The following is a 26,108-nucleotide window of genomic DNA, read 5'->3' on the forward strand; positions in this document are numbered from 1 at the left end:
CCCCCCCCTCTCACTCAGGCGTGTTCACCCTCGTCTCCGCTCTGCCCCTTCAAAATAAAACACCACCATTCTGCTTCTGAGTTAAATATTAACGCTGTCTCATCGTGTTACTGAGGCCCGAGGTTTTTACGGTGATGATATGATCTGTGCAGGTGTGTGTGAGTGTGTACATTAAGATGTATTTGTAATGTCCATGCATTTGGTCCATCCCTAGTGAAATTACGTCATTTTAACTGCACATTGGACATGGAATTTGCTTTGGTGTGTTTGTGCAATTATAAATCTAATTTAAATATATGTATATAAATAAATGCATCACAAATTACAGTTGAAGTTAGAATGTGTATCAGGCAAGTTCTGTGTATAAAACAACACTGAAAGTTCATTTTGAAAACAGTTCAACCACTAACATGTATGTGTTCTATTATTTATTCAATAATTAGTACATGCATAAAGCAGGTGGTGTTAAGTAAACAACTGCCCATGCCCAAGATTTTCATGTTTTGGTCTTGAAAATATTGTAAATTGTCCAGAATATTAGTTTTCAGGAACATGGGGGCAATATATAACTTCAATACCGGCAGGATTCATCCATAATCTTTATGTAAGTACTTTAAGTGTTGTTCCTACTGCTAAATAAATACATTCAACTTATAGTGACACGTCCAATAGAACTGCAACAACAATAGTAGGGTTTGTTTGTTCTGTAAATCCCACCTCAAGCGAGAGTCACATTTACTGTGAAGGGGAAAGGAAATAATTGCGGGCTGTACATCTATAGTATCTGTGACTGGCTTGTGCAGCTGCTGCTCAATAATTATAGCGCAAGAGGTAATTCTCCCTGACTTCAGTCTTACAGGCACTGCATTCGCCCACACTGTGTACTCAGAAAGCACCAGGCTCTGCCCCTCAAATCCGAAAGGTTGTGGGTTGTTGAGCTGAGACACAGGCCATTCTTAAATTAGAAATGAGTGGCTGAAGAACTGACTATGCACCACGGAGGAAGATCTCCTGACAGCGTAAAGTCAGGGCACCAACAATGTATTATTTACACAGTCAGCCCGCTACAGCCGCACCCTTCCTTTGCTTTGATGACATAGCAAAATACAACTTCTGGCTAAAAGCCAATTCTGTCAAAGATCCTATTACCAAGCACATACATAAAATTCTGTGTTTTGGCTCATTATGACCAGATGACATCCAGAGGAAAGCTGCTGTAGATGTTCACAAACTGGACAATTATCCATTTTTTGTGTGTGATTTTGCTCAGGAAGCACATCTGGTTTTAATAGAGGAATCCCTGCGTCAGTCACAGGAATCCTTCTGTCATTTTAGAATTGGCATGGATTTAGGTTCTGCTCCCGGTTGATGTGTTGCACTCATATCATCTCTGCTGTTTTGTCAGCTGAACATTCATGCTACTGATCTCCTGTTCTATCACCATCATTCTGGATCTGGTGACTGGGGGATGTCACTGAAGTTCACATGAAACCAGTTTGAGACTTTTACTTTGTGACATGGAGCATCCAGATGGTCCTGCTGGAAGTACCCATTAAAAAATGGTACACTGTGACCATCAAGAGATTAACAGCAACAATACTCACATAGACTGTGACATTAAACCATGTGTAAAGAAAACGTTTGACTCCAGGCTGTGACACTATCATCTGCAGCCTCAGCAGAAATAGAGATCTTGTCCAGTGTTGGTGAGTCTGTGTCACTGCAGCCTCACATTTCTGTTCTTGGCTGACAGGAGAGGAACCTGACGTGGTCTCTGCTGCTGTAGATCATCCTGCTGAAGGTCAGACACGTAGTTAGTCCATGTGACAGAAAGACTCCAGCTCTGAGCAGTCTGACCCTTCTCCTCTGACCTCTCATCAACACAGAACTGCTGCTCAATGGACGGTTTGTATTTTAGGCTCCATTCAGAGTTCAAACTAGAGGCTGTCCTGTGTTAATCTAAGGAGATCAGAAACACTACAAATAAAAAAAGTCACTGAGATCGATTGCTTTCACGATTCTGTTTGAGGTGAACATAAGCTGCAGCTCCTGACCTCTATCTACAGGATTCCACACACTGCACTGCCACTCACTATAACACTAACGTACAGAGGTAATGTATTGATACAGGTCAGGTGTTTAGAGTAGTGCTGCTGATGGTCTCTGTGACTCTCCAGCCTTCAGGATCACTGACCTACAGAACCTTTTCATCATCATGATTTATTGAAGTGTTCCAGTTCCCACACTGTGCATGATGGGGCGTGGTACCTCAAACAACCAGCTGGCTGCACACTGCAGGAATAACAAAGATACAGTTTGTCTCTGTGCTTGTTTTTTTGTCATTGAATACTTATAGTTGATCATTGAGTCACAGAATTGTTGACAGTAAAGTGTACTCAGGCCTGTCATTACTGTTTACTGTGCATATAATGAACAAAGAATAGTCTTTGAAAAGCATGCACATCAGAAAACAAAAATATTTCAATTAGTTGAAAATGTTAGAAGGCTGCTGTGTATCATGTGAGAGACTTTAACTTAACACTATGTGACAGAGTCTCACAATACTGAGCTGTGTCACACTAGTTAAGACACTGCATTGGTTGTGTTGAGAGGTAGAGTGGTCGTCCTCCAACCTGAAGGTCGGCAGTTCGATCCCCAATCTGACCAATCTGGATGCTGAAGTGTTCTTGGGCAAGATGCTGAACCCTGAATGGCCCCTAATGGAATAACAAAGTGCTGCGATTAGATGCACTGTATGAATGTGTGTGTGAATGGGTGAATGTAAAACTGTACTGTAAAGCGATTTGAGTGATCATCAAGACTAGAAAAGCGCTATATAAATACAAAACCATTTACCATTTGATCAAACTCCCTGTTTTTTGGAGCGCTGTTAAAGAAAAAAATGTATATTTGTATACTTTAATTCGAGCAACAATATATAGATGGCTAAGTTTTACAGGATACAGTTACTTTTAAACCTAACTCATTACTGTTTATTTGATGTATTAAGTCAATTAAAATGAGGCAAGTGGTATTCCCATACAGTGCTAAAAAAATGAAGGTAACACTTAATCGTCACATTATAATAGAGGAAATACCATGAGAGGGATTTGGTGCAGATCCAAAGAAAAACCTGAATCTAGAGAATTTAAATGTGGTTTGATATGGAGACTGGTGGGTCTTGGTGGAGGTATGAACTCTACTGAGTGACTGTTCTAGAAAATAATGTAGTCAAATGATTTGACTATCAAAATAGCTGCTGGTTTATTTATCTAATATTCAAATCAGCTGTATCAGCCCTATATGAAGTACCTGAATAGTGGTAAAGTCTTAACATGTTTAGTTAGTTAATGAAGAACAGGAAAAATTAGTTGAGATCACACATATTCAGTCTTTGGCCGAAACAGATGCTTGCTGCCAATGGTCTGATCTTGTGTCTCCCCATCAAGACCTTGATCAGACGAAGATTCTCAAAGTAGTCTGGCCTTCTTTCGGCTTGCGAAAAAAATGTGTTGATAAAAGGAGAGAAGAGCCAAGCAGTTGCCACATGTTGAGAAACATCCTTACCTTCTGTCTGTCACAACAGAAAAGATCTGCAATTAGAAATAAACCATTAATCCATTTGAACTGAGACGAATGCAATCTTGCCATGGGTAAATGTGTACAGGTAACATTTATGTGAAGGAGAAAAGTTGCCACAGGATGGACAAAATGAAGAAACCTTCACTTTTTTAAAATCAGTGTTAGAAATATGTTTAACAGAAAAAGTGGTAGCCTCAGCACAGTCCCATCACAGTGATGTATGTGCAACTCCAGTGCTGTATTAAGATGCAATGTGAGAGGTGCATGTGAATCTCACACGACTGTAAAGTACAACCACATTTACTGCATGGAAAAATAGAAGTAATAAAGAATGAGAAAAAGAAATTTAGCACATTGGGAGATGGATTTATTTAGCATGTAATATCCAAACCAATGGTGTACGCAATTTACAGATCAATCAATCATATTTAAGATATGAGCAGATATCTTGTCTTCACTACTGACAAAGACAGATTCTTCTTAAGGACATATGTCTTACTGGATAAACATGTCGGTTTTTTGTTTGTAACTGGTGTCAGGATGTGGTTGAACCTCATGTGCAGCTGAACATCTCTATCAGATCTGATTCAGTGCATGACATTAGGAGCCAGATGATAAATATACATCATACTAATGCAGTATCTCTCACCATTATTCATACATAAGTGCATGTGTTGCAGTCAGATGATACACATTTAAATTAAGGAGCACTTAAATAAAATTCCAGTGTAAAGCAGATTACACTTCATTTGATTGGCAGTTACACTTGTTTTAGAATATTTACACGTCTACAACCAAGATGAGTCAGTCATGTGTTTGATGAACATTGGCAAATTCTGACAAAGGTAGAAAGCGTGCAAAATTGTTTTCATTGGATAAAAAAAAGACAATAACGGTCAAGTGTTACAGATAATGTAGATTTGTAAACAGGAAAGTTTCATTTAAATCCATGTAGCATTTTCAGGTTGTAGGTAAAAATGTGATTAGAATAGAAAACCTATTATATCACTGCGGTTCATCCAGGTGGCATCAGTGATTGCTGAAGCTCGCTCGCTCATGCACGCACACACACGGAGACGCACGCACACACACGGAGACGCGCACACACACACGGAGACGCGCACACACACACACACACACACACACACACACACACACACACACACACACACACACACACACACACACACACACACACACACACACACACACACACACACACACACACACACACACACACACACACACACACACACACACACGTTAGATGACTGTATCCTCTGCACTTCCTGTAAACAAATTTGGCTTAATGTAAGACTAAAAAGACCACATGTTGTTGCAGTCACTTGTAAGGCTCAATGTGAAGCTGGGGCTGTTTTAAAGCCTGGAGCTGCCTTTGTCCACACTAACTGACTCTTAGCAGACAATTGTTTGCAGCTTTTTGTATTCAGGTAAACACCTGCGGTACAAACAGCTCATCTATACAGACAGATATGATCTTTCTTCCGCAAAGGTTGTAGAGGTAAAGGACTAATTCATATTTCAACCATCTGCATTCACTCAGATCACATGATCCCAATTAGTTGGAGGAAGCTGGATCCAGGTGTCTGAGTGCTCCCCCCACTAGGTGGAGGCTTCCGGTGATGAGGATGTGGATCTCGGCTACGTCGCAGAGTGGAGGCGCTTTGGCCATGATGCTGGGTCTAACAGTTAAGACCCTCTTGGCTGTGTCTGTCAGCACTGAATCCCTGCCCTGGGTAATCCACTGAAGGGCACTGAGGATGCAGGGGAAGACCAGGGTGTCGTCTTTCTTCTCAGGGACCAGGGGAAGGGCTTTCTCGATGAACAGCTGCGATCTTTTATCATCTAAACTACGATGGTGAAGACGCCAACTCCTCTCATTGTCCAGGCAGCGAGTCAACATGTTCTCCACCGAGACGTTAAAGTTCTGCTGGTCTGAAAGGAGCCAAAATGACAGGATTATATAGGTTAAACGTTTTTAGTAACACAAACAATTTAAGATTTTACATCATCACATACAGTATCAATAAGTAATAACACTATGGCTAGTCCTGATCAAGCCCAAGGAACTCTGTAGACCTGCTCTGAACACTTCTTTAAATGAAAGATTTCTGTTTTTAATTTAATAAATCATGCTTCACACACAATTATCACGTATTATGGAGTGTAGACTGGCAAAATAGATATTCTATCTACTTAAATGTAGTGTTAAATGAACACAATAACGTTTAAAACGAGTCTGAATATGCTCAGAAAACAATGTAAATAATGAGGATGTCACTCTAAAAACTACAGTGTGTTTAATAGTCTTTTAGAATTTCTAGGTATTGTGCTAACAAAAAAACACTGGTATAGTCCATTAATCCTTCAGGTAGAGTTGGTTGTAAACCAAATACAGCCTCATGCAACAGCCTCAATGATCTCACCTGCATTACAAGAAGGGATGGCTTCAGTGATGTTTGGGCAGAACACAGCAAAGTCAAAATGACATGGCTGAGTAGAAAAGGGTACAGCACGAAAAAGGAAGTTAACAATTTTCCCAACATGTACACTTATCACATAACTTACTGAAAATCCACCCTCACATTATTAAACCTGAGTTAATCGGAGCAGGAGGAGCCAATCACGGACGAGTATTTGTCTTACACTAGGCCGATTGTTCACTAAAAAAATTATATTTCTTTAACATCTCCAGCAGTTTATTTCCGTTGTAGTATTTTAACAACGGAAATAAACTTGATTAATAAGAAAAATGGACAAAAAAAGGAAATAAACAGAAATCCAAAAACATAACCACAACATACTGCAAACAGCTATTATGACAACATGGTCATTTTGTGAAGTGCTAAACACACAGCTGTACTCACCACCAGGAGTTTAAGCATGGCTGCTGAGTCTCTCTCTCCTGTGGCATTGAAGAGTAAAACTCTGGATACAGGTCCACTACAACACAAATATGTCAGAGTTGTAAAAGCAAAAAGCAGCAGCTCACATCCACATCATTCTATTTAAAATGGACTAGTTACGCGATCAGCATTTCTGATAATGTTCATACTGGGACCCATTAAAGCTGTGGTGATATTTTATATTTGTATTTCCTGTCTAACTTGTATTCTGAAGCTGAAAAATGCCTTACAAAATTCATGACTAAAATGAAATGTAGCAAGTGTTCGACTGAGTTGGTATAACTGCGTTCCCTCTCTACAGTGTGATGTTTTAACACATTTATTACAAAACAAAAATTTGATTAATGATTGAAAGAATAAATATGTAGCTGCATCAGAAGAGAATGGCACTCAAGCCACTGAACTTGTACAGGTTGGTTGATGCATGAAGGTGTAATACAGTCTCATGTCGTAGGGGGGAGCCATTCACCTTGCCTTCCTCTCATGCTGGGCTGCAACATCTCTGAACCATTGCACACAGGCCTGCATACTGCGCATGGTGTGAGCTCCATCCAAGAAGTAGGTGACTACTCCATGTTTCAGAGTCTGATTCCTCCCTGGCCACTCAGTATCTGCCAGTCCTGAGACCAAACACACCCATCACACAGGATGATGACACATTTAGCCTGGAAACTGGGTTTGTTAACAGTGTGTTTGCCTAATCAGTTTGATTAATTTGGGCTTTGTTTGACCTCACTGATTACTCAGGTTTGTGTGTATCGTACATCTTAATATTGTTTATACTTTAAATTCAGATGAAAAGCTGATCATATTTTCAGACAAATATATATATATATATATTTTAAAAAGGCAGAAGGGTGCAATTACCTTTTATCACCACCGTACATAAAAACATAAATATCTATCTTTATTTGACATTAAATGAATTTAGCTTGTTTACGGTTGAAAGTTTAACACCTGAACACACCAATGTGTTGAATGAACGAATGGGACGAATTCATGATTATCTTATCTTAACTGTGCTCTGATAATCAGGAAATTATTTTGTTTTTGTGACTCACCTTTCACCATGATGGGGCTGGGCTTAAAGGAAGTTGCCTGAAGTACACCTGTGTTCTCAGCAATGGTGGCAGGAAAGCTATTATCTGTTGAGAGAGGACATGTCGTGGACAACACGTTAAAGTCATACATGTTTTCATAGGTGTCTGCTAAAACGTACGTAATGGTGGGAAATCTATGAAGACAGCACAGATTGTTGGCATGATATTTAGAACCTGGTTATTATTGTGGTTGTAAAGGTACAGTTGTAATCTTTTTACCTTGTGTTTTTATCTGATATGAGGATTCTCCTCAAGGCTTATTCACAATATTGTATAAATTCATTACTACCACTTTCCACCAAGGCAGTTCCAGGGTCAGTTCGGAGCCAGTACCTAGTCTCAAACCAGTGGCTACAAACAAACCAATGTTAGAGGATGTCAGTTGAGTGTGTGTCGGTGTGTCTACATGTCAGCGTAAAGAAGAGAGAAGTGAGCAGGTGGAGTCTGGATGGATTCAATGAATGAATATATAATATTTAAAATAATAAATATGAAATGCTAGTTCATGGGTTCATTTATAAAGTTGATAAATTCTTTATAGGAGGCAGACCATTATATTAGCAAGATACAATGAAAAATCACCCAAACAGTCACCCCAACAAAACAACAGATTGCCTCACCCATCACAGATAGACAATATATTAGTGTCAAATAAGTGTTGCTTGGAAATCAGAGACGTAGACAGGGACGTGTATGGTAATGTGATTTCTGCTATAGACCAAGGAAAAGCCAACTGGTTCTTAAAAATTTTGCAAGTTCTGAACAAGCACTAGCACTCGATTCACTCTGGTGGAAAAGGGGTATAAAACCGACTTTATTTTCAGTGTGCATACCACATATTTCTCCTTTCCCAAAAGAATCCATCCACCTGACAGGCCTGGATGTTAGCAGGATTCATACGATGAGATGAGAAATTTACAATGGAAGAGATAACCAGAATGTGTCTTCAGAACTGAAAGTGCAACATTTAACCATCATCCACCTAAGAATGTGTTGTCTGGTCCTGTGCTACCAAGCAGGATCTGTGGTTATCAAAATAACTTCAGGTTTAACTCTGTCCTACGAGGCAGGTTCACTTCTTAAACCCACCTGATAGACATCTTTTGTGTAGCCAAGTGTGACTCAACTGGAGGGCCAGGGAGGCATTGGAGCGCTGATGCAACCCTGCCAGGCCAAGACGCAAAGGTCCACAGTCTGTCTGATAGTCCTCCAGCTCTGGACACACCCACAGAGGACACTATGACAACAACAAGTGAGAATGTAATACAAACAACTAAGCAGCTAGAGGGGGCATTTCAACAGACTGACTGAGAGTATTAGAACGTGTCGTCACTTACTCTGATATCCGTGGCCCGGTCCTTGAGCACAGCCATTGCATTCTCCGGTTGTTTGGCTGTGAAGGCAGGAACCCCCAGCTGAAATCACATGAGCAGGATAAGTAGTCTGTGTGATGATTGAAAAGTACAAGATACTCTACAACAGAAGTGGGGAACCTCAGGCCTCTGGGACAAATACAAGCAGCTGTGACTCAAGAAGTTGAGGGAGTCATCCAATAACCAGCAGGTCCCTGGTCTGATCTCCCATTTGGTGGGCCCAAGTTTCATTGGGCAATACACTGATGCTCATATTGCCCTTGACGGCTGTGTCAGGTTGTGATACAGAAAGTGCTGCATGTATGCACTGTATGAATGTGTGTGAATGGGTGGATGGCAACACTGTACTGTAAAGTGCAGTGAGTAGTGATCAAGACTAGAAAAGTGCTGTATAAATACAGACTATTTACCATACGGCCTGAGAAACTACCTCATTCAGACTGTACACTGTTTGAACTTGTCCAATAATTGCATCATTACAGCTGGAAACATGAGGGTGAACTGGTAAGTTAACACTCTTTGGTGGAGTTTTCAGTCCAACCAGAAAACTACATTCTGACAGATAAAACGTTTAACATGCAAATTTTGTGCTCATCGAGCACCTCTTTCAGAAGGACAATCAGTGAAGGAGCCGTGTTCCTGCTGTGGAGCTGTTGGTACCAAAGTAAAACTGTGCATTCTGTTCAAACTCTGTTTTACTAATCTCTAAGAGCATTTGCTACTGTGACACTTCAACATGCTTTCAGATATTTGTCGAGAGGTTTCAAGACATGAAAAGTATTTTAAAAAGGATGGTTTTAGGATGATCTAGATTATTATACTTTCAAAATTTAGTCCAATCACAGCACCGCCTTTCTGATATGAGCAGCTTGAACAACACACCTTGAAGATGCCTCCTTTTTGCCAGGCAATTTTTTCAATGGTGTCTCCAAGAATCTGTGTGTGGTCTATACCCAAAGAAGAGATGCCACACACCCACGGCCTCCTGTTGGGACAAAAGCATAGAGAGGAAAAGACATTGATAAAGATGTAATAAAAGCCTAAACCTTAGGATACAACAGCTGATAAATCAACTTCCTCAGCAACAATGCAAAACAGGAACAGATGTAGGAATAACTTAACAAGCAAACTCAAGCAAACTGAATAGCAGCCCTCTATGGTTTTGTTCTGTTTTTGTACCAATTACCACTCCAATTATAATTCCCTGTTGTGCCAAGACTACGTCTACATTAAGCCATATAAATGTCTAAATCCTTTTTGGGTAAAAACAATGTTTCCACAATAGTGCTTCCAGGTTGTTTGGAATCTCTGTCCAAAGCAAATCCTAGTTAACATCAATAAAAACAGCTATATCTTTTTAACTCTGTTTTTAGGTGGACAAGATGTGGTAACACATGGCACAGATGAACTTCTTTCATTTTATCAACATGAATACAGGGTTTTAACAATAGCTACACATTGGGTCTTAACAGAAAAGAGATGACGGGATGTCCTCTTCTTAACCACACAGCTCCCGTCAAACACAAAGGAGGTTACTTGTCCATGTGACCCTTCTATTCAGGGTCCTCTGCTGCACTGTGGTCATCTATGCTGTGTTTTATTGCAACCAAATTCATGATATAGTTTTTCTCATCACACCCTGGAGCACAATACGCTAAAGCTGTTGTCAGACATGAAAAATCATCAAAGCACCCACTAGTTCACGGTGAATCCTCTCGATAATCTCCTGCGTTCTTTCATGGACATAATACAGAGTTCAACCACTAGAGCTATGCAAAGACAAGATTTTCACGACTTTCTTTAAGCCCAAACATTTTGTTGTCAAACTAGTTTTACCAGTAATTTATAAATAGTAAAATAAATAAAACTTCAGTAAATATTTAAAGCACAAATTGGCACACAGACTACAGTTAGTGGTTATGTTTCAGAACTTGGACTTATATCTCTGTTGGGATATATATATCACTTATACATGAAACAAAAAGATTAATTACTGAGACAAAAGCACAAAACGTGTGTCTGCACTACTTGTCAAATACAAGAGCACATGACATGCATGACTGCAGCCACTTCTGCTGTCAGTAGAGATTTGGCTCTGTTTGAGGGAATTTTCCCAGCGTGGGATACATTAAGTTTATCTCATCACATATCATCTCCATCTCAGTTTAGCTTCACTCACAAATACGCAGCCCTGGTTTGTGTTTTTGGATGTAATTCCCCATCTCGCTCTTCTCTCCTACTCTGCTACTGAGGCATTAAATAATGACAATCAAAAAGACTAAATACAAATATGTACACCCCTATTCATCTTTCCTAATAAATGTTCTTCAATATTATCCTGAAGTGGTTTGAATTGGTCTGTAAAACAAAATATTACTATGTAGTATTACTACTCAGGCCTCTCCCCAAAGAATGGAATAATTTACCTTTACATGTTTCCAGTTCTCTGATATAGTTTGTTTTAGTTGTGTTTGTGAAGCTCTTTATTGGGTGCAAAGTGTTATCATAAAAATATATTAAAGCTGTTGAGTGTCTCTATGTATCAAAGGGACATTCACATAAGTCATGTACAGCCAACTGTCTTGTCTTATGTTTCTAATATGCTACGTATTAAGCCATCATAACATAGACTCTAGGCTTCAAACAGAGAATCTTACCTTATAATATTGGTGCAGTCATATGCTCCACCAATTCCAACTTCAATTACAGCCACATCCACCTGAACAAACAGTGATGTTATAACAAGTTAGTTTAAGTCATAAAACCGTTCATCCTACTTAAAGGGCCAGAGGATAGCAACACTGGTCCAACACTGTGTTACTACAACTCACTGACCAGAGCAAGACTTCTTAACCACTGCAGGATTGTGAGGACACTTTCTAAGCTCTCTGTTCTACTGTTGAACTTCTACAATAATTGACAATCTATTCTATGTCTTAACCTGTAGAACAAAGTAGTAGAAACAATCTACAGTCCAGACAACAGTGTGTAACTAATCAGATTAAAATATATGGCTGGAACATACACTAAAAATGGAGAGTCTAGAACTAGAAGTTAGTTATAATCATGTAGGAAATTGACAAACTGAGTAGAACCCTATCTCTACTTGCAACCCCATCCCCCAAGCTGCCAGCATACCTTCTCCTGAAGAAACACATGGAAAGCCAAGATGGTGAGGAAACGGAAGTATGCCGGCATCAATCCTCCGTGGGCATCCTTAAGAGGTCACACATAAGGAAAAATGACTGCATCACTTGTGTGTTACCATTATGCATGCAGTATATTAAAGTCCCTGTGTGTATAATATTTCTGAACAGCATCTTTTTAATTAATTCAATGATCCACATTTTTTATTGTAAACAATAAGACAATCCCATTTTAGAACTGGTATAGTCTATATGTTTCCTTAAGGTCATTTGTCATTATTTAGGGTTGTATGGCACCAAATGATAATATACTGTACATTATCTAAAGACACATAGATAGGTTGAGACCATCCTTGTCAAAATTCAACCAGTCAGGATTGACAGTGTCAGGACCCTGCTCCGCTGATTAAATATATGATTAGAGCATGCAGGAAGAGATATTAAAAGACATGATATTCTCATTGTATGAAAAAAACACTGTTTTAGTAATTTTGTAATTCATTTTTTGTCAGCAAAATCAGAAGTGTTTTGGTACAGTCTTTTTTTTTAATCAATATTTCATATTGTCATTTCTTTGTATTTAATGACATTGGTGCCGTGCCGCTATCGTCATATCTTGTCATGTAAAGAAGTTTTCTGACGATTAACAATATCTTTCATACAGAAAAAGTGGTGCAATGTTTCGAACCAAACTATCAATTGGGTTCAAAGAGTTAAATCAAAACACAACACTTCTGTTCCTTACAAAACACAACAGTTGAAAAAGTTATATGTATACCAAAAACATATGTATTAAATTGCAAGTCTCTTTGATTTTGATTGTGTGGCATGGCTTCAATATGTTGCACAGCAAGGTTTTTTTTAGACCATCTATCCAAAATATTTAAACAGCAGGCAAACATCACACTGATTACTACTGTGACCGACAGTATGTGCTGGATCACATGAGGGTCAGGCTCATCCTGGCATGAAGGTTCTCATTTGGCACCAAATTCAATTAAATCTTGTGACACTGATAATGCTCGAGTTAGGCTGATAATACACAATGTATTGGGATGCCTATGGTCACTTTGAGATGATTAAAGGTCATTGCACTGAGTGATGTAAGTGAGTGCAGTGAATGATTAGCCAGGGTTGTTTCCACTGAGTCCAGTTTCAGTTCAATAACAACACATTTAAATGTCTGCATTTTACACAACTCTGCCTTGATACACGACTTACCTTCGTTTCATCCAATTGTCCATAAATCTGCCAGAAGTATTTAGTGAAGAGCTCTTTTCCAATGGGCCGCCCATTGATTCGAATCCTCTCCCTGACTTCTACCAAGTGTGGGGAACTGCAACCAAGGGAAACTTTAATTGAAAAACTGACCCTGCTACAGTCTATATAGTATAAATAAATACCTTCTTACCCATGTAACATGTAATTTGAACACCCTCTTTATCATCAACTTTAAACAAGTAAACAATAACCCAAGACATTAGAACAGCAACAAACCATAGTGTTAAGTCAATGGGGAGAGCAGTTGTCCGGAAACAGGCCTAATCTACATGGGATTAATAATCCGTGCTGTCTTGGATATACAACAGCATCAATTAAAGTCAAGATATAGATACCTTTTTTGTACAGAAAATGCCCCGTGAAGTTTTTAAAATATCGTGTTCTAAGGATGGGACAGCCTAACAATCGGAAAACATAATGCCTCTGAAAACTTGCTGTTGCCGGCACAGAGGCATAAAAATGCCATAAAAACAATCCTAAACCCCATTCAATCTCAGTTACTATTGTTGTGTTGAATAAGTTAATATCGGTCGCTTTCCTTCTGTCGAGCACTTACTGTGCTGTTTTTGAGAGACGTATGATACAGTGGCTCCAAAGCTTCTTTCACTTCTAGAAAGTCTGAAACTTAAACCACTACCAATGCCTCACAACATGCTTCACGAATGCTGCTTCATTGAGTTTGAATTTTTTAAATGACAGATTAATTTTGTGCTGGTAGATGGAGAACAATTTGTACAAGAAGGACAGAATCATGGGTAGAGAACACCTGGATATCAGATGAAAAGGTAATAACACAAATGAATATTATTATACAATAACATCACATGTTACATATGTATTAACCATGAAGCCCAGAGTCAAAGGCCTAAAGGTACATTGACATTAAGGGTAACCATCAATATTTCTAGGCTTTCTGGAGCAACATATTTATTATTATACTGTGACATATTACATAAACAAATATTTGATGCAGCACATCTGCACAAAGTCATAGATTTGCTGGGATTTTAATTGCACACGAGAAAACTATTCAAATCAAAGACGTGTTATAGTGCTTTAGCCCCAGTCTTATAGAACTGCCATAAGTTTTACAAGCCACCAGATTTTCACTGTCCTTTTTGAAGCCGCAATGATTCCTAAGGCTTCATCTGTTAACACCTATCATTCTGTAAATAGGATATCAGTACGGCTTTGGAGGATGTCATCACTTCATAAGCTATCCTTAAGTCACATCTGTTACTTAGATTTATAATCAAAATGTTACATAGCAAGATAGAACATGAGATATTGGGTATGCACAAAATTCACAGTACTGGGCTTTTACTCCCTTTCAGTCTAAGAAACAAGAACTGGCAAATGCTACTCAAACTGACATGTCAGTATTTCACATTGAGGCATTGTGGCTTAAAAAATGCTCTGTGAAGTCTCCGTTATTACTTTCAGCGTCAGCAAATAGTGTAAATATTATTTACATTTTATTATATTATTCTCTCTCAATATTATCTTTACCTGTAAAATCCTGTGCGGAACCCATAACTTCTCAAAATCTGCTCCGTGAATGCACATGTTGACCCCTGAAAGAGAAACACAGACACATAACCTTGTACAGCCGTTCAATAGTTGGACTTCTCTTTCAGGAGTTAGGGTTAGGGCATTTTTGAATGTGTTTGCATGCCAGAGATCACATAATGCCAGCTTTGAGCTTTTGTTGAAAAGGGAAAGCTATCTACTATAATATGATCAGTAACATTTAAAAAGGTAAAAAAGCACTGGGCCTGCCCTGTAGTCACACATGTTTTTACACTTTTGAATTTGCATCCATCAATGTGTGACTCACATGGCCAAAGATTACTGACTGAATCCAAACATTAACAGCTTCTGTATTTAGTAAGCTCACCTTGCCCTTTGTTCCTGTCACATGAATAATATTAAGATGGTCCAGCTTCTCCACCTTTGTAACACAACACACAAATAAGACAAATGGAATCACATAAGCCAACAATAGCATTCCATGAAGCTCTAAAAGGTGTCACAGTGATGTGACAGCTATGCCCTGTGTGCTACGTGACAATGGACTCACCGTGAGACCGGCTCGCTCCAAGAAGCCTCTCATGGCCTGGAGCTGCAGCTGAGGGTTGCTCCGCTCTCGTCGTACCTGCTCCAGGGCACTGGCATTGGTCTGTAGGGTGTTCAGAGTGCAAATGGCATCCTGTGGCAAACACAATCAGGAACATGTATAAAAACACAGCCTGTTCTCCAACAAAACAGTATTCAGCCTAAATATTCACTTTACAAATCTTTAAAGGGCCCATATTGTGTAAAATACATTTTCTGGGCTTTTACTATCAGGTATTACTTTAAGGGGGTCAGTAGGGACCCTCAAGTATGAAGACAGTCCCTTCACAGACCTTTTCACTCAGTCCATACTAAAAAATATGTAATTGAAACCTCTCGTTTTGTACTTCCTATCTGTGTGATGTAATTCGGTAGCACTCTTCTCTCAGCTCCAGCCAGCTGGTACCAGTCCAGCCTCCGAACCCACCATCCCCTCTCCCCGTCACCTCAACCACCACCACCCTCCACGTGACACCAAGCAGACATGTTGCTGAGCTAGCATCTTGTTAGCTACCACAACAAACAACACTAAAGAAAAACAGCAGCATGGAGGGCTGCAAGGAAGAGAATGTGTCTGTGCACATAACTCCTAAGAACGTTATTGTTCAAGACCAGCATTACGCTTTATTTCTTCTGACGTGGAGTTCTGTGTGAATGCTTGCTCCACTCTCTCTGACTGAGCAAGAAAACATTGTTCAACTGTTTCGATTATGATGAATGCACAATACTGTTATGACAAACTTAATGCCTCATTTCATTAGACAGTTGCTTTCATTTTGCGTGCTGTGTGAAATTTTTAGCCCCAAATTATAGTAAAGCATCTCGTATTGAGTTTGCAAACAGAAACTTCAAAACTAGGACAAAGACATATGACACAGTACTAGGGCTGCAGCAGCTAATCAAATCAATCAATTGAAATCTTTAAGTAACATAAATCACCTTCGTTCACAGACAGTACTGTAGAATACACTGCAATGAATAGTATATAATTTGCATTAATAACATAAGTTCAGCTTCCTGTGTGAAGTAGTAGTAAACTGTACAGTAAGAGTGTGGTAGAAGTAGTAGTAGAGTAAGAGTGTGGTAGAAGTACAGTAAGAGTGTGGTAGAAGTATAGTAAGAGTGTGGTAGAAGTACAGTAAGAGTGTGGTAGTACTGTACACAGTACAGAAACTCTGGGACTCTGCAGTCTCTCCTCAACCAGCGGCTCTACAGCAGGTTTCAGTTCTGTCAGCTACATTTCAACACGACCACGACACACGACAACTCTCGGTGCTGGTGTAAACTTCTCTAGCGCTGGTGGCTCGCTAGCTCGTTAGCAGCCGGTGCCGAGCCGAGCCGAGGAGGCGGGGAGCGGTTACCTGGTACTCCATGCCCGGGATGTGAGGCGCCGTCTTGGCGCTGTAGTGTCGGAGAGAAGGTCCCGCCAGCCTGAAGGTCCGGTCCTGCTTCAGGAGCCGCGCGGCCAACATGGAGACGCAGCGCACCACACGCAACTTCCACACCATCATGCGGCGTCGAGCTGTCACAGGAAGCGTGCGCTGCGTTCACTGGCGTCATGACGTCATGCCTGTCCAGCCCCCAGGTGGTCGGAAAAACAGGATTCTCTAAAAATCCTGCACTTTACACTTCCTGTCAGCCACGTTATATGAATCTGAACTTCCTGCCAAGATAAAAAGCAATAACAAATCCTCAATTCCTTATTTTGTCAGGATCCCCATTAGCACCAGCATTAGCTTTAGCCATTTTCCCTGGGGTCCACCACACACAGTCATGCACATTATAAAAACACAAGAAAGAAACACAGACAAATCAACAGACAAAAAACGCTCATCTCATTAAATCATTCAAAAACATACAGAAGAGAAACAAAAACGTCATTATTTTAACCGATATTAGGCAAAACACAATATATAATTTTTTTTTATTCTTTCTACCTTTTATTTTTAATTTTATTCTATTGTATTGTATTGTATTTTATTGTATTCAAATATACCGGCTGCTATGACAACTTAATTTCCCTTCGGGGATGAATAAAGTACTCTATCTATCTATCTATCTATCTATCTATCTATCTATCTATCTATCTATCTATCTATCTATCTATCTATCTATCTATCTATCTATCTATCTATCTATCTATCTATCTATCTATCTATCTATCTATCTATCTATCTAAGATCATATAAAAAAAATTTAAAATCCATTACATACTTTCCCCTTTTCTTTTACACAGTTAATTAATCATTCTTAACACAATTTGATAAGTAAGCTCTAAGTTTAGGTTTTTACTAGTGATGTGTCCTCCCGTGTCGAGGCTTCGAAGCGTGTGTCGAGTAATCCAGGATAATTTTTGTGAAGCGCGTATATATACAGTCTATGATCGAGGCTTGTGTTGATGACGTATGTGATGACGTTCGAAGCCTCGCGAGCCGGCCGAACCACGTGACTGATTCAGAACGTGGTCCGCGGGTTTGGTGTGCGATTCAAATTAAATGGGGCCGCGAAACGCAACGGATCCCCCACCCCACACACACACACACACACACACACACATGTACTTGTCTTGGGACTTTATTGTGCGTTTGCTTGCAATATATTCTAGAGTATTGGGGGGGGGGGGGGGGGGGGGTTGGGGGGGGGGGGGGGGGGGGGTAATTTATAAACTTATACAAACTTGCGGTATATTTTCTTTGTATCCCAGCTTCATCTGTGCCCTGTGAAAGGATCTTTTCTAAAGCAGGCGAAATTATTTCCAAAAAAAGAAACCGCCTGAAACCCAGCACTGTTGAAAAGTTGTTTTTTAATAAAAATTAATAAACCGTTATCTCAATTGTACGTGTTACATTTTGTCCCCCCACACACATAAGCACAGTCACAAACCAAGTAACACAAGCACATTCACATCACAACCCTCTCACTAATTTGTTTCCACTTTCACTTTTGACCACGCCATTGTATCATAAAGACAGACACCATATTAATAATAATCGTTTATGTATTGGCATCACAAACATCATTCATTCATTTATTCAATTCAAAGCTTCACACTACAAATCCATGGTGCCATCATAATTGCATTTACATTTAATGTCCACTTGATGGCGCAGTAGAGCAAATGAAGCCCCATGATGCTTCGGCCTATGAGCGAACCAATTGGATGGAAAGCTTCAACGCTTCATTAAGCTTCATCTCGCCATCACTAACAAAAACGTCATTATTTGAACCGATATTAGGCAAAACACAATATATAAGATTATGTAAAATTCTTTTAAAATCCATTACATACTTTCCCCTTATCTTTTACACAGTTAATTAATAATTCTTAACAAAATTTGATAACTAAGCTCTAAGTTTAGGTTTTTATCCATTCTGCATAATTCCCACATTACATTAAATTCCAAGGCATCAAGGTAATCATAATAATACTCTCAACCTAATCCAGATATTATCTTTTACCAGTTTACACAGAGACACAAGTCAATTACTGTTCCAGAGTTTTTTTTAGATGCTGTTTTAACAAAAATTTGAACCACTGAACAATATGTAATCTCTTTCACTGAGGCACTGGACCAAATCATGGAACAGTAATCATGCTGTGACAGAACTAAATTATTTAGAACTTGTCTATAATGTTTTGTGGCTTAACTTTTCAGACTCTTCTTACAACCGAAACCTTTCCCCATTATGCTCACAACTTTATCAATCTGTTCTAACCTTGATAATATATAATCCAGGATTACGCCCAAAGTTCGATTTCTCGTACTTGTTCAATAGTTTATATGTAGTGTCAGTTCTGCTTTTAACTGATATCTGAACCCTATTACAATAGACTTGGTTTTACCAATATTAAACACCAATTTATTAATGGTCACCCATTTTACCACTTACTTTGAATCCTTAAGTAAAATATTATTCAAGATTCTTATTGATGATTCAGCGGCATGTATTGTGAAGTCATCCATTAAATTAACGTCAATTCATAAAAGCACACTTCACAGACAGGCTGGTCGTGCAAAAGTCGTGCAGAGTAAGAAGTTTATGGTTAAAGGGAGTGAGTCAGATGCTTGGTCCTGTGTCCATAGGATATTTGCATGGTGCCAGACCCCCCCGGCTTGTTTGAAGGCCATGTCTCGCCGATGTACTTGAAAAACAAGAACAGCTCTTTCTAAAGATAACAGATGATCATTTACAAAGACAGAAAATAAACAGGTCCCTTGTTGAACTCCATACATAACATATTTGATATTTGACAAACTGCCATTATAGTGAGGGCAACATATGAAAATCTGGGAAGTAAATCCTTACCAAGAAATTTCTTCACAATTGTGTTTAGGAAGGTGTGTAATATCATGTCTTAAAATGTTGAAAATCAACTCCCGTGGGAAACCTCCTAAAAAATTGCTCAAAGTTGGGGTACCTGTAACCGATTTTTGAAAAATCGAAAAATGTTAAATTTGGCTTTAAGTAACTTGTGAGGGGTCAAACTAGGGTTTTTTCATGATTCTGAGTTGATTGCAAGCATTAGTTTTTCACCAAAACCACTCCTTAGTGCAAAAACAGCCACCCCCACTTTTCCCACTCACTGCATTTTCAGCCATTATTCAAGAATAAAGGGTTCCAAACACCCCCGCCTCCCCAAAAACAATACAAAATAAAAATAAAAATAACCCAGTTAACACCAAGAAAAATTCTATCTTTTTTCTATTTGTCTAAAGCAATAGCCTCATGGAAAGGTAATAATTGTCAGGGCAGCATTAGTTTTTCTCCAAAATTGCCCCTTAGTGGAAAAACAGACATTTGAATTTAAAAGTAGCGTTATTCGTTTATTTCAGTATCTTGCAAAATACTGATCCACTCTGCCACACGCTTCATGTGTCAATGTCTGAGTCTTCTCCAAACTGAACATCATCATGAACACAATTCTTGCGCGTAATGCCTTTGCAAACTTCACATGCAGAGATACACTCAACACCATTCTTTTTGCAGCTGCACCGGCGGTCGCTGCAATTTCCATTGCAATTGCAGACTGTGAACTGAAGAAACTCCTGAGGAGCCATGGGGTCTAGTGTTGGAACTGGCTCATATCCCTGAACACCTAATGTCCACCCGTAGTCACTAGGGTTCAAAGACATGCTCTTAAGAAGGATCCAGTCCCGGGTTTGTATACAGTTAGGTCCATAAATATTTTGACATTGACACAATTTTCATCATTTTGACTCTGTACACCACCAGAATGGATTTGAAATGAAACAATCAAGATGTGCATTAAGTGCAGACTTTCAGCTTTAATTTGTGGGTATTTACATCCAAATCAGGTGAACGGTGTAGGAATTACAACACATTTTATATGTGGCACTCCCTTTTAAGGGACCAAAAGTAATTGGACAAACTAACATAATCATAAATGTAATAGTCACTTTTAGTACTTGGTAGCAAATCCTTTGCTGTCAAAGACAGCCTGAAGTCTGGAACCCACGGATATCACCGGATGCTGGGTTTCGTCCCTGGTGATGCTCTGCCAGGCCTCTACTGCAACTGTCTTCAGTTCCTGGTTGTTCTTGGGGCATTTTCCCTTCAGTTTTGTCTTCAGCGAAGTGAAATGCATGCTCAATTGGATTCAGGTCAGGTGATTGACTTGGCCATTGCAAAACATTCCACTTCTTTGCCTTAAAAAACTCTTTGGTTGCTTTTGCAGTTTGCTTCGCGTCATTGTCCATCTGCACTGTGAGCCGTCCAATGAGTTCTGAAGCATTTGGCTGAATATGAGCAGATAATATTGCCCGAAACACTTCAGAATTCATCCTACTGCTTTTGTCAGCAGTCACATTATCAATAAATACAAGGGAACCAGTTCCATTGGCAGCCATTCATGCCCACACCATAACACTACCTCCACAGTGCTTCACTGATGAGGTGGTATGCTTTGGATCATGAGCAGTTCCTTCCCTTCTCCATACTCTTCTCTTCCCATCATTCTGGTACAAGTTTCTTCCTGTCTTCCTGTTTTTGAGGCTTACCAATGGTTTACATCTTGTGGTGAACCCTCTGTATTTACTCTGGTGAAGTCTTCTCTTGATTGTTGACTTTGACACAGATAGGCTACCTCCTGGAGAGTGTTCTTGGTCTTGCCAACTGTTGCGAAAGGGTTTTTCTACACCAGGGAAATAATTCTTCTGTCATCCACCACAGTTGTTTCCGTGGTTTTCCGGGTCTTTTGGTGTTGCTGAGATCACCAGTGCTTTCTTTCTTTTTAAGAATGTACCAAACAGTTGATTTGGCCACACCTAATGTTTTTGCTATCTCTCTGTTAGGTTTGTTTAGATTTTTCAGCCTAATGATGGCTTGCTTCGCTGATAGTGACAGCTCTTTGGACTTCATATTGAGAGTTGACACTAACAGATTCCAAACACTAATACCACACTTGAGATGAACTCTAGACCTTTTATCTGCTCCTTGTCAATGAAATTGACGCGGGAATAACACACACCAGGCCATGGAAGAGCTGAGCAGCCAATTGTCCATTACTTTTGGTCCCTTAAAAAGGGGGTGCCACATATAACGTTTGTTGTAATTCCAACACCGTTCACCTGATTTGGATGTAAATACCCTTAAATTAAAGCTGACAGCCTGCACGTAAAGCACATCTTGATTGTGTCATTAAAATCCCATTGTGGTGGTGTACAGAGCCAAAATGATGAAAATTGTCTCAATGTCCAAATATTTATGGACCTAACTGTATATGCACGAAGAGAGTGCTGTGCAGCTGCACCCTCTGTTTGAATCACCAGCTTGAATCACTGCATCCTTAGAAGCCTGTGTGTCAAGGAAGATGTCCATGTGTTCATCAATATCCCCTGCACAAGACCTGCAAAAAATGCACTTTGAGATTTGTTTCAAATGCAAAGTGCAATAGAAATAAAATGTATTATTATTATTATTATTATAATTATTATTATAACCTGTCAAATATAGCTGTTTTCCCATGGCCAGCGATTGCAGAAACCGGATCACAACCAGTGAAGGCATGACAAAAGAGCAGGTAGCGTCTTTGTATTTCAGAGAGAGCTTCTCGGATCCTCCTGACATCATAGGAGCCCTTAGATGTGGTCAAGTAGATCGGGACTTTGCAGCACAAATGATACAGAGTTTCCTCTGCCACCAAGTCATTGATCCCTTCCAGGCGTCCAACGACTTCAGTGCTCCAATCGTCCCCACGACTCCGTGCTGTCTTCAGCAAGCTTTTCTTTAGTCTATCTGCAGTTAAATTATCCGACACTCTATATCTCTTTCTGGCAGCCTCTGGGTTATTTATGTAGAGATGGGCGGGTTGGTTGCAAAGAATGCATACATTCTTGTAGAGAAGCTGAATGGGCTGAGAACTTGTAGAACTGCATGCAGTAGATTCACTGAAGTCAGAGCAAGTGCGTCTTCTATTCATCTCTGCTGACTCTTTCTCTCCTTTTGATGCATGAGCTGACTTTGTGGTGACCTCGACAAACTTGATGTACAAATCATTTTTGCACTTTATGTGGTACCTGAGTCTTCCTACATTTTGAGCCTCTTTCATACCAGTGTTAATTTCGTTGACGATAAAGATAACGAAAAATATTCGTTAACGCCCCTTTTCCCATGACTAAGACGAGACGAAGACATAACGAAATGGATCTTTGAAAATAAAAACTATGACGAAATCTATTTTAATTTTCGTTAACGAGGTCATGAAGTACCTGGAGCGGCGAGTGTGTGTGTGTCTGTGTGTGTGTGCGTGTGCTCCCAGACAGCGCACCGGTCCCGAGGCTCCGCCCCCGCGCACTCGCTCACTCGCTCAGAGAGACACAGTGAGATAAGAGCTCGTTCATGTGAAGCAGGCCGGTCACTGACTCACCGGCTGCTTCTTAACTATGGAAACAGTGAAAACACAGAGTTCCTCTGGTCTCAGCTGCGCTGAGATCAGCGCCGCAGCTTCTGGATCAGAGCAGAGGCTGCAGTTGGTTTGTACCGAGCTTCAGTTTCCTCCTCCAGTCTGATCTGCTTTCACTTTTTGTTTTCACATTTCGCCAACGCCAACTAAAATATATAGGCTGCAGCTATATGTTTTTATTTATTTCAAAATAGGGTACTTCTTATTTCATACATTTCCCACAAATATGGGGATGACTCAAATAACCCTACATAGTTCTGCGTTTAATTTATTTCAAAGTAGGCCTACACTTGCCTGTGTATTTTCTTCTCCTCTTCATAAGCATTTGGTGTTTCCCTTTGTTGTAACAGGTAAAAATAAATAAAATGTCAACAGTTTTCTTTATTGTTGTTCTATAATTTCATAAATGCAATAATCTACTTTATATAAAATTTTATCAGCTTTGTTATCAAATATGTTTTGCGGCTCCAGACAAATTTTATTTGGGGGAAGAGGGGGCAAAATGGCTCTTTTGATAGTAAAGGTTGCCAACCCCTGCTATAGACCTATAGGAGGGATATCTAATGGACAACCTAAGTACTGAAAGCTAGACTAGCATGCAGTTGTAGACACAGCACAGGGGGTCCCTGGACCTGAGAAGGGAAGATAAGGAGTTTAATGTGGCTATTAAATGTGACTAAAACTAGACTAAAATGTAATTTGTTTTCGTCGACTAAAACTAGACTAAAATGTAATTTGTTTTCGTCGACTAAAACTAGACTAAAACTAAGAAGGATAAAAATGACTAAATGTGACTAAAACTAATATGCATTTTCGTCAAAAGACTAAGACTAAGACTAAATCAAAAATAGCTGCCAAAATTAACACTGTTTCATACACTCCCAAATCATAGCATTTCCAACTGCTTCTGCATGTTCCAAAAAAGTAGAGTAGCCTTTAGGAGTTGCCTGTGTGAGCCTCTGAGCTGGCATCTCCGGGCCTTCACAGATGAAGCAATTGAGCATAGGTGGAAGAGCAACATCTTCATCCATACTGCTAGACTATAGTGTCCTACAAAGTAAAAAATGGTAGAATATAATTTATATTATATTAAATATTACGTAGTAAAGTATTTTTGTGACAATAAAGACAACTCTGTCATGTGCAGGAACTTCTCTCTAATATATTCTATTGAAGAGGAAAACAGGAGATCAGCTTTACAGTAACATTAACTGCAAAAATCCTCACTAGGAAAATACACCGCTGTAACCTAGCTATATAGCTAATGGGGAGTCAGCAGGCATTAAAGATAATAAAATGGTGCAGTTTGCCATCAGATGCAGTTTGGAGTGTCTAATACACACATAAGAGTTGGCTAACTGACCATGTTATTTACAGTTACCCAGCTAACAAGGCTTAGCCAAGTGGGAGTTAACGTTAGATAGCTAACCATGTTATTTACTGTTAGACAACTAAGTGAGCTAGGTTGCCAACTTTTATGTTACTTGCATAGTATCAATGTAGTGACATGAATTATTTCAAGTTGTTAAAAAAGGATGTACAATACTTACATATCAGACAGAAAAAGTAGTGTCTGTCAACGACGCACATCGAAGACGGTTGCAAATGGCTTCAGCATGTCTAGCACTAGCTACTAACTATGGCTGAAAATGCAATGAGTGGGAAAAGTGGGGGTGGCTGTTTTTGCACTAAGGAGTGGTTTTGGTGAAAAACTAATGCTTGCAATCAACTCAGAATCATGAAAAACCCCTAGTTTGACCCCTCACAAGTTACTTTAAGCCAAATTTAACATTTTCGATTTTTCAAAAATCGGTTACAGGTACCCCAACTTTGAACAATTTTTTAGGAGGTTTCCCACAGGAGTTGAATTTCAACATTTTAAGACATGATATTACACACCTTCCTAAACACAATTGTGAAGAAATTTCTTGGTAAGGATTTACTTCCCAGATTGGTCAAATATCTGCTAAAATGCCCTTACTATTAGAGAAATCTGTCAGATAGCTCTCATCCACTTTAATGCAGTAAAGTGAAGCCATACTGTTTCATCTTATTGAACAACCATTGGAACAACATAGAGTGATCAATTACATCAAATACTGAAACTGAAATCAAGTAAAACTGCACCCACTGTTATGGAAGTTTCCTGGAAGCTGGTGAAAGGAGAACTCAGGCAGCAGCTGATATCTTATGCAGTGGATTTAGACTTGATGCATCAAGGAGACCAGAAGGTGCAACAATATACAAACACTAACAGAGTAACATGAGCAATTGTCACCTCCAAGTCTGAAGATGTCTCCCACAGCATCCCCATGTATCTTCCTCTACTTGTGTCACCCGTTCTAACAGCACATCCATGAATGGCTAGAAGTGCTTTCACTCTCTATGTTACATGTCGTGTACGCATCCTATTGGATAGTTAAGCCATTAGTCTGCATAACTAAATCACATTGTGTCCTTCTCCCACCACTGGTGAAATACACAAAAGAGTTGAAGTTGGTGCCTCTCTGTCTGGAGCATCTGAATTAGATATGAAAGTCCCTCAACATAGACACTACAATGTTCTGTTGGTTGGACCTTAATCTATAACTTGACTTTGGTACTGCTAAGAGAGAGACGGTAGTATCTGTGGAATTAGACAGGCTCTATTCTCTTGTACA

At 39.5% G+C, this 26,108-nt stretch overlaps 1 protein-coding gene across 1 annotated transcript; it reads right to left on the reverse strand.

The window, feature by feature from the left end:
* Positions 1-4,821: 4,821 nt before the first annotated feature.
* fpgs (folylpolyglutamate synthase) lies at positions 4,822-17,063 on the reverse strand. The gene is made up of 15 exons (XM_061069964.1): positions 16,886-17,063; positions 15,490-15,618; positions 15,307-15,360; positions 14,919-14,983; positions 13,350-13,464; positions 12,121-12,198; positions 11,640-11,701; positions 9,865-9,967; positions 8,947-9,024; positions 8,699-8,846; positions 7,571-7,654; positions 6,979-7,129; positions 6,471-6,546; positions 6,030-6,096; positions 4,822-5,538 (listed from the first exon to the last, which is right to left on the reverse strand). Exons 1-15 carry the CDS (start codon positions 17,033-17,035, stop codon positions 5,162-5,164), a joined length of 1,737 nt encoding a protein of 578 aa, XP_060925947.1. The 5' UTR covers positions 17,036-17,063; the 3' UTR covers positions 4,822-5,161.
* Positions 17,064-26,108: the final 9,045 nt, after the last annotated feature.

The sequence above is a fragment of the Limanda limanda genome, chromosome 1 (genome assembly GCF_963576545.1).
Source record: "Limanda limanda chromosome 1, fLimLim1.1, whole genome shotgun sequence".
Taxonomy (NCBI): Eukaryota; Metazoa; Chordata; class Actinopteri; order Pleuronectiformes; family Pleuronectidae; genus Limanda; species Limanda limanda.